This window comes from Alosa pseudoharengus, unplaced genomic scaffold, assembly GCF_046254945.1.
Source record: "Alosa pseudoharengus isolate Yale_2024_CS ecotype anadromous, Long Island Sound unplaced genomic scaffold, YU_APseudo_1.1 YU_APseudo_1.1_scf_13, whole genome shotgun sequence".
Taxonomy (NCBI): domain Eukaryota; kingdom Metazoa; phylum Chordata; class Actinopteri; order Clupeiformes; family Clupeidae; genus Alosa; species Alosa pseudoharengus.
Window position 1 is genome coordinate 29,445,359 of NW_027468598.1, and position 10,433 is coordinate 29,455,791.

A 10,433-nucleotide genomic window follows, 5' to 3' on the forward strand; every position below is an offset into this window, starting at 1 on the left:
GATTTTTTGCCATGAAAGGAGCGTGATATCTGTAGACAACTGTCATATTGGCGTTACAAATTAACCCCATGCATTTCTGTGGAGGATTTGAGAGTATAGTTCTATGTCAAGTTAGCCTAGAAAATCGCCACGTTTCATTTTCAATTAGTTTTATTACCCTTTCTAACTTGAGACAAGTAACAGGTTTTAAATAGGGAAATTACGTGATGCTAGCAGGCGAGATACTAATGGTCTAATCCGATTCAATGATCTATGCTAGGCTGGAGCTAAAAGTGGTATCGCCAGACTCAGAAAATGGCTGGATGAACTTGAGAAAGGTAAACATCAATTGTTTAACTCAAGGGGAGGTGGAATATGAGTGTAATTATCCCTTTAACTGTTCTACCTGCTAGATTTGGCTATTAACGCTTACGTGCGTTCAAGTAGTTCAAGTATTTTCTTAGTAGAATACTGCTCTGTATCATCTCTCTGCTTGTTGACATCTTATTATGTATTGTATTATTTCATGACCTCAAACTTTTGATTCCTTTTAATGTTGTCCTCAGTTGACTCCATTCAACTGCGCTTGTGATTGATATATGCCGTTCAGTTGTGAGCAGTGCAAATTGCGGTAGGGGGCGGAGAAAGGCGCTGTTTACCAGATGAGCTACAGCTATGATAAATAGCACGAAAAATGCAGAGGCACAGCGTGCGCTTTCTGCGGTTTGGCCATGACGCTGATAACATTGCCTTCGCAACTGTACATAAATCTAGCCCTCTGTGTCTCCCTCTCTCTCTCCCTCTCTCTTTGTCTCTCATCCTCCCTGCCTTTCTTTCACCCAGCTCTTACTAGACGAGGTGAGGGCTCAACCTCTCTACATCCCTCCCTCTTTCTCTCTTCCTGCCTTCTCTATCTCTCCATCTTTACTTTCCCCCTTCTTCTACCTCTCTCTCCCTCTACCTGCATCTCTCCCTCCTCCTCTCACTCCTTCTCTCCCTTATGCAGGCAGGGCATGTGAGGACACAGTGGTGCAGACGTTTTGATTACCAAGCCACCGCCGCTGCTTCACGCTGGCTCACCCACTCACCCTTTCTTTCCCTCTCGCGCTCTCTTTCTCCCTCTCTCTTTCCCTCTCCTTTTCTATCTGTCGCCCACACACGCACACACACACACACACACACACACGCACAAACACGAGGGCAAAACACAGCGCTATAACGGTGGCCCGTGGTTCTGTTCAGTAGCGCCACAGACGACAGCTGTGGCCGTCACCCGTCGCACCTGGCAACAACACGAGCTCCAGGGGCAACGATGGCGGCAGTGTGTTCCGGGCACCGTCACCCTGGTCGGTTCCCCCTCGCTGCCGTGCCTGGCAACGCCTTCCTGGCATGGCTGGTTTCCAGGGCAACGGCGAGCGAAATATTTTGGCTCGCTAAACCATGAGGGGCAGATAGGACGAAGGGAAAAAAGAAAGCGGGAGGGAGGGAAGGCAGGAGGAGAAGGGACGACTGGACCAAACAAACGAGAGAAAAGGAGAGAGAGTGGGCTCTGGTGCGGTCTGCAGCACACTGAACAGAAAGGGGGGGGGACGCATCGCTGTCTGTCGGTCTCTATCACACCTGCCATTACACTGCAGCAGTCTTGTTTTAGGGAAAAACGCAAGCAGTTGTACCCCCCCCCCCCATATTTCTCTCTACTCCCACTCTTTCTCCCTCTCTCATCTTTTTTTATTCTCATTCTCTCTCTCTAACTCTCTCTCTATTTCTCTCTCTCTCTTCTAATCCCCATCTCTCTGCATCCCTCCCTCCCACACTCTCTCTCCTCCTCTCTCATCCACACCTCTGCTGTAAAACGGCTCAGCTAGGCCACCGCAGCTCTATTAATCCACTATGATTCAGCATCACACACACACACGCACCCACATGCAGACGCACACACACACACACTGTCTAATTCCACAAACACACACACACACGCACCCACATGCAGACGCACACACACACACACTGTCTAATTCTACAAACACACACACACACACACGCACCCACATGCAGACGCACACACACACTGTCTAATTCCACAAACACACACACGCACCCACATGCAGACGCACACACACACACACTGTCTAATTCCACAAACACACACACACACACACACGCACCCACATGCAGACGCACACACACACACACTGTCTAATTCCACAAACACACACACACACACACACGCACCCACATGCAGACGCACACACACACACACACACTGTCTAATTCCACAAACACACACACACACACACACACACACACACACACACACGCATTTGTGGGCAACTCAACTGGCCTCGCTATTTAGAGGCTTTAGTGGGTCCTTTTGAATTATTGTAGTTAATACTTTTAATTGTGTGTGTGTGTGTGTGTGTGTGTGTGTGTGTGTGTGTGTTTGTTTGTTTGTTTGTGCATGTGTGTGTGCAAACAGCAAATTATCTACTCGAAATCTCACTCACTTACAGGGGGAGGGGGAAAAGTGTGTTATTCACACACTTGAGTGAAAGTACTCAGTCACCACCCTCAAAGTCACACACTCTGCCACGCAGCCACACACACACACACACACACACACACACGTCTACATGCCTGCTCTTTTCACGTGAAGTGAGTCTTACTTATCAGAGTAGTCTATCAAAACTGCGGCAGACAAAGAGACTTAAATAAACACACAGCAGGGAAGTGTGTGTGTGTGTGTGTGTGTGTGTGTGTGTGTGTGTGTGTGTGTGTGTGTGTGTGTGTGTGAGAGAGAGAGAGAGAGAGAGAGAGAAACGTAAAAACATGATCACATCCAACAGCTACACATACCTGAGTATATGCATGCATCTATGCCAAATGTATCTACGTATCTGTCTTCGTTAGCCTGCTTTATTAGCAGTGTGAGTAGATATTGTGGTCTGCAGATTAGATTAGATTAGTTTCAACTTTATTGTCATTGTGCAGAGTACAGACACAACGAAATGCCAACCATGCCTAATTATTCTTATTAATACAATTGTTGTTTTGGCAATATAGCTTTGTATATTTTTGCCTATGCAACATATTTTATTATGGTCTTAAATAAAAAATAATAAGCACAATTAATACATGTAAATGCATGTAAAAATCTGAAATCTGACACACACACACACACACACACACACACACACACACACACACACACACACACACACATACATACATACATACATACATACATACACACACACACACACACAAACACACACACACACACACACACACAAACACACACACACACACACACACACACAATGTACTTGATAGGAGTCAGGGGACACTCTGGCCTCTGCAGTGCTGAGACAGCGGGTGGCTTCAGTCCACCCACACACACACATAAACACACCCACACACACACACCTTGAGGGTGAGCCGAGGACAGCCAATGCCACACTGCTGATACCCTCGATCCTCTCCCACATCACTTGACGAGCATGATGTTGATTCTGGCCCAACTGGCACTCATGCACATGTACACACACACACACACTCGTCCCACACACACAAATCATCTGACTTGGGGGGAGGGGGGGGGGGGGGTTTCTGGGTGGGTGTTGTTACAAAAAGTAAAATTAATTCAGCGACTGGTTGTCCCAACACCCCAGGGAAAATCACATCAGGTAAAAAACTTCTCCATCAGGGAAAACCTCTAGGTCGAAATGGTTTTAAGAACCTTTACTAAAGAATCAGGAACAACATGAGCTCATGACTAAAGTTATGATTCATTTTGTTTTGCTTTTCACTGTGCTTCTGCCTGCCTTCTGCCATCACTCCATACCATTACCAGACAAACAGCATCAACACTCAGCTCAGGACTCGTACATTATGTCCCAGCCAGTGGTTTTATGTGGACATAAAGATACCACAGACAGGATTACCCAGGAGATGTGCACTGAGACAGCTGTTAAAACCCTGAGTCCTGAACTTGGATCAGGCTTTAACGTATACCACACTTTATCCAAACAGGTTTAACACCTAGTCCTGAACACGGCGTATTGAACTCGTGTCAGTATTTGACTCATCCTGAACCTCCAGAAAAACAAACAAATCCTGAACCAGAGGAGCTTGCAACCCACGCCGGACAAGGCCAGAGACAGGGTTTTGGAACAGGTGTGTCTGAATGCCTGAACTCTGACCTGCACTGTTTGACCTCTGACCTGCACTGGCTACATCACACAACCCACTCCACGTGACATCATCACCTGACCATCTGTCCTCTTGACAGGATTCCAGCGGCAGTCTAGATGAGGGCGTACAAAGAGCGAAAAACATGCTCCTGCACCTCTCATTGGCTCAGGAGATGCTTCATGAATGCGGGCTTAGAGTGTTCTCTTGCCAAGATCTCAACATGCAGGGCGCCCTGCTGCTGGGGAGTAGATGAGCCGGTCCGGCCCACTGATTCAGACTGTGGCCAGACTCTGGACAGTGGTGGTGACTGGACAGTGGTGGTGGTGGGGTGGGGTGGGGTGGGGGAGAGGTGGGGTGGGGTGGACCAACTCGTAAAGAACACAGTGCAGTGCTAGTGAAGGAAAAAACTGAAGCACTGAGGCTGCAGCCACAACATTCACTACACACACACACACACACACACACACAGACACACACACACACACACACACAGACACACACACACACACACACTATGGCTGCTTGAAACAATATTGAGATCACGACTGTTTAATACAATTACTCAATGATTTTGGGAACATCATCCATTTTCTAAACTTAAAAAAAAAAAGCAGTAGGTTCAAAAGATAACTGAAAACAGATTTTAAAATACATGCCAAAAAGTTAATGTATACAACACTTACCACTGTAATGCAAAGGAGTGTGCTGGATGTATAACTCAAGACTAAATGAGAGCATCATTCATAGTTGATAACTATGTTAATAATGAATTTCATTAATTGCACCCCTCCCCAAACACACACACACACACAGAGGCACACACATAAACTATATCTCTCCCATTCTCTCATTCTCTCTCTCTCTCTCACACACACACACACACACACACACACACACACACAACCTCGCCAAACCAGCTGCAAGAATGCATTGTTTATGTACGGGTGCGAGATCAAGATTGGAAAGACTTGCCTGCCTTCAAAGGCAGCAGAGACACTGATCGCCGATGCAGATACTCACAGAGAGAGAGAGAGAGAGAGAGAGAGCGAGAGAGAACTTTCACTTCTGAGTCTGGCACCATGGAACCAGTACAAGAGTACAGAGTGTATGTGTGTCTGTGTGTGTCTGTGTGTGTGTGTGTGTGTGTGAGGGGGGCATGCACAGACTAAGCTATGTCTGATGCCCACAGCACAAAGGCTACTCAGTGTACCCTGCTCAGTGTGGCATGATGTGCCCGTGGTCCATCAGATGGGTACAGAATGCATACCCTACCCCTAGACTGCCACTCTTCTGTGGGCATGATATGAGCAGCACATGAGACTGGGGAGTGCTCAGTTTAGTGCTGCCCATTGTCACTTCTCATTACATAACGAATCCCAACACAGACGCTGGGTCTCACACAGGGTGGCATGTTTGCTGTGCCCAGAACTCTCTATGGGACTAAGAACCCTATGGGATTAAGAACCCTATGGGACTAAGAACCCTATGGGACTAAGAACCCTATGGACTAAGAACCCTATGGACTAAGAACCGTATGGGACCAAGAACCCTCTATGGGACCATACAGTATTATCCCCACTGTTCATCAGCGTTCCCAAAACTCACCCGCTCTCTAGCCGTTTGTGTTGGGTAATCCATCACAGACTTGGAGCTATCTGAGGGTTCAATTTTCTAGTGTAACGATGGTCTGAAGTTATCAGAATGAAAAGCAGGTCACTTTTATCCAAATTGACATGGACTCTTAACGGCAGGTTTGGTAATCAAATCCCCATTTACCGATTGTCTGTCAGTAACATGTTGTGCGACATCCATAGTCATGCTGCTGTCATAAGGCTTTTGATGAGTTGATGATGTTTGCACAATACAGAGTGTCATGATATTTGGCATGTGTGTGGTTTGGTGATGCTGCAAGATTATGTGATGAGTGCTGTTGAGTCATTGCACAAGCGTGCAAACACACACGTACACAGACACACACGCACACAGTGCCAAAGAGGAGCTGTGTAACTGCAGACACTTGTGTAACAGTGTGTAGGATCTCAGCAATATGACCCCACTGCTCTTTATAAAAAACAAAATGGGGTTAATTGAGTTTGTCCCTGTAGTTTCACAAACACTATTCTAAGAACCCCTGAAAGTTCTAGCATGGATCTGAGCCACGTCTGACCCAACATCTGCTGCTTAGCGGGGAGGGAGTCCCTCGTAAGGATCACAAGTAAAGGCCCCCGGTCACTCTCACTCTATAACAGTCACTCTTCAACACTTCAGGCTCTGACCTGGCCCAGCACTGGCCATCAAAGAAAAGAAGAGTAGTTGTCCGCACACTGCAATCTCCCAGAAGAACTACATTTATTGAGTTAAAAACATAACACAACGTTTCGACCCAGCAGGGTCTTCATCAGGCATGACCTGGCACCTGGCCTCAGTGAGGTGGGATGTGCATACAACCACTTTGAAGAAATATTAGAGAGGCTCCCATCACATTCACTGGTGAATCTCTCTCTCTCTCTCTCTCTCTCTCTCTCTGGAACACCTTTTGCCCTGATCCGGATGTGAGTGCCCACCTTGCTCCACATACTGTATACATTTTGTCAACTATGTCATTACTATAACGATATGACAAAGTCTTATCATGGGAATAAATTCTACCAGTATATCAATAACAATACGCTATGGTCCATCTCTACTCTTCAGTCCGCCTTCCTAAAGTATTTACAACTACCGTGGCCCTGACCAGTACAAGATCCCACACAACACTGAGCTTCTGTGTGGAAACCGCTCCAAGAAAGGATCACTGTTCTGCCTCTCTGTCTCCCCCATTTACAGCTATCTGGCCCAGATCTGGCAAAGTCAGACCTAACGAGCTCACAGTGTGGCATTTACATTTACACCTACAAGGGTGAACTGTCATGTTTGTGTGCGGAGCTCTCGTCTCACCTTGGTGCGTCCGTTGATGACGTAGTCTCCCAGCTGTCCGTTGGCAGCGCTGTGCATGACGGCCTCGTCGATGTGCGCCATGAGCATGCCGATGGCCTCACAGCCCGGCTCGCGGCCCTCCACCCAGGCGATCTGGTCGCCGCGGATACTGCGCGAAGGGATGCCCCGCTGGCTGACCAGCTGCCCGCCGCGGAAGCGGCCGCTGCGGTTGAGACTCTCCACCTCGGCGAGCACGCGGTCGCCCAGCCGCGCGCCCAGGAAGCGGTCCTTCACGCAGATGCCGTAGTGCTTCATGCACGGAACGATGTACTGGGCGATCTGCTCCGCCGACCAGGCCAAGCCAGAGCCCGCCAACAGTGCCGAGGGGATGGAGGGGGCCTCGGGTGGCGACGGCTGGCCAGGGAGGACACTCGGGGTTGGGCTGAGTTCGTGGAGGAAACCCTGGTGGTGGATGTGGTTGGGGTAGGGGTGGGGGTTGTAATTGTGGTGGTGGAGTCTGTTGACAGTGGGGGATGATGTCGGCGATGGGGTGCTGCATTGGTTGAACGTGCTGCTGGCAGCCAGGGGTGCTACGGTTCGCGTGCTCCTGGCGGCGGTGGCCGCCACATCTGCCTTGCATTCGCCCCCCTCCAGTTTTCTCCTCTTGCACTCGGCAGGGAAATAATTGTCCAGGTTGAGAGGGTTTCCTGGGCACCCCACTGGGCCTAATCCGACCCCTCCCACCAGCGGCCCCAGCCCCGTGTCCCGGTTCTCCCCGTCCCTGCGCCTTTGATGCTGTGCCTGGCGGGCCCGCATATCACCGTTTGCCCGTTTCAGCAAAGATTGTGGTGTCCGCTCCCCTCCGCTCTCCAGCGGTCGGGTTCTGCACGGGGGTTGTGCAGGGCCAGCGGGGGTCTCCGTTAGCCCTTCTAGTTGCGTGAAGCCGCTGGGCGTGTGGGCCAGTAGGTCACTGCAGTTGCCTTCGTTGGTGGCCGACGGAGACACGACCTCGCCATTGTACGAGGGCAAACCAGTTTTCGTCTCCTTCTTTAACACTGAGATTCCAGGAACGTCAGTTTTAGACGCCAGTCCTGCCAGCAGTTCAGCGGCCGTGGAGCTCCTGGACTGCGAGGCACAGAAAGCGTTAAGTCCCATTCTCGTTGCCGCATGTGGCTCAGACGAGCTCGGTGTGACTCTTTCTTGTGCACGGCAAACACAGTTGGGTCCGCGAGAAGAGCTTGTGTTTAAAAGGTCCGTGTGTTCCAAGCCCTCCATGTCATGTCGTCTACTCCTGGATGCGCACGTAGCTCACGTCCTCTCCTCATGTTCCACCGGATCCTCTGCGCGACAGCGGGAGAGCTGCTCTACTGGCGGCGCTGTGTTCGCGGAGGGAGCGCGCTGTATTTAAAAGCTTCATGTCGAAAAATCTCCGTGTCTTTTCTGTTGCTGATTAAAAGTCTCTTTGAAGTACACCATCTTCTATGGAAATAAATATTACCTACGACGAAAATAACATTTGCTGAACTAAGACGTTACAACAAATGTAAACAATCATGGAATCAGTTGGTTGATCCAAGACTGCGATCAATTCCAAATTCCAACAACTCTTCAATTGAATAGCCTACAGTTAAATGTAACAAATATTATTTGAATGTTTCACTATAACAATACAAAGGCATGTTAAACATATTAATTGAGCTCTCTGAGCTACTTTAAAATAATGCAGTCTAAGACAACTGGATCTGGACCACAGCCTAAGAAAAAAACGTCCTGATTTAAAGTCCGAGAGAATCACTAGCTCGGCATACTTTAGAAGTCACAGGCAATGGACATTGACCCAGTCGATAACATGTAGGCTATGGTACACGGGTCACATTCACGTCAGTTTAAATGAGATGACAAGGGAAAGGACAGTGCATTTGTAATTTAGATCATCAGCGAAGAATTAAACGAACGTGGCAAAATTACACTTTCCATTGTACCTAATCCTTGTCGGAAGTCATGGTAGCCCACCACAAATTAATAAAGCAGTAGCCTAGCACATATTCAGTATAAGATGAATCAATAAACTCAGTGTTCTTATTCAGTCGGTAGCCTACATTCCTGGTTATTACAGCCTATATCTTAGCCTACACATAATGACTAACTTTAAGACCAAAATAGCTCCTTAAAAGGTCGCTTACGCAAGGTAAGCTATGTCCATGCTTGGGGATAAAACTCCCCCATAACATTTGTTACAGTTACTGTAAATAATCGCATATCTTATGTATGTAGCCTACAGACACCAAACCTGCCAACATGGTAACACTGTGTATATAACTTAAATATTCGTCCCACTTTCCGTTGCCTATAGATTTCTCCACTGATCATAGCATATCATATAGGTAACACACAATGATTTAACATTTCACGCATAGAAAAATGGGTAATTGCGTAGAACTGGAAAGTCTAGCCTACTTGGTTGCTCTCACCTTATTACAGGCGCTGTGGGTGATCGGTTCAAAGCCCGAGCATGTCTGATTTCCGGGATTTTCTCGTTCGTGGTCTGCCCGTCCAAGTCGCAATATAAAATAGGCTACTCCGATCAAAGGGCCAGCAGCTCCGATGCAGCGATTATTCCCGCGAGTGGGGATACTGCGGGGGCCCTGTGGTCTGACAGGTCCCACCCTGTGTGCTATAACTGCCTTAATAGTTTGCATCCAGTGTTACGATTCGCGTCTCTGCCTAGCATCTCTCTCCCGCCCTCCTCTCTCTCGGGGCTGGGGCGCTCTCCATGAACGGCTCTGTCAGTTACACGTGCGCACACACGCATCACGTGACACTGAGATGCTACAATAACAACAGAGGCGACTGTAGCGGTTGTAAATTAAGATTTCATATGTAGCATATTTTGGATACATCGTTGTTAATATTCAGATAACTGCGATTGAAGAAGACTGAATCAGATATACAATTTTGTTTAACTAGTCTGTGACCTAACACAATGTTGAAGTCAAGGCCTGACAGTTCAAGGCACGTTTTCAAAATTTCCTTTAAAACGATTTCGATGAACACCGGTGATGTCCAGCAAAATGTTTTAGACCGTGGGACAGACACTATATTTTAGCGCACTGTAAATCTGCCGGGTAGCCTACAATATAGACCGGGTGTGGATTACCACATCACTTTGTAGGATTAATGTAGACGCGATGCTTCTGCCTGTTCCATACACGCTACATACATATGCCTTTTATTCGCGCTAAATGGGAAGAGACAGGCACTATGACGGAGGTCACTGAACCTCGAAAAAACACCCTCAAATCTCACATAGCCTATAGCCTAGGCCCTAGGCCACACAGAGCTTGAAT

The 10,433-nt window shown here is 48.0% G+C and overlaps 1 protein-coding gene across 3 annotated transcripts in view; it reads right to left on the minus strand.

Annotated features, from left to right (window-relative positions):
- The window catches only part of egln2 (egl-9 family hypoxia-inducible factor 2), a 31,285-nt gene extending 21,434 nt beyond the window's left edge, over positions 1-9,851 (minus strand). The window contains exons 1-2 of one of the 3 annotated variants that reach the window (XM_076282791.1): positions 9,558-9,851; positions 7,108-8,562 (exon numbers count right to left, since the gene is read on the minus strand). In XM_076282791.1, the coding sequence (XP_076138906.1) occupies positions 7,108-8,361 (1,254 nt within the window). In that variant the 5' untranslated portion in view covers positions 8,362-8,562; positions 9,558-9,851. Of the gene's footprint in view, positions 1-7,107; positions 8,585-9,557 lie in introns of all 3 variants that reach the window. The other 2 variants (XM_076282790.1, XM_076282789.1) reach the window with 2 other exon arrangements.
- Positions 9,852-10,433: the final 582 nt, after the last annotated feature.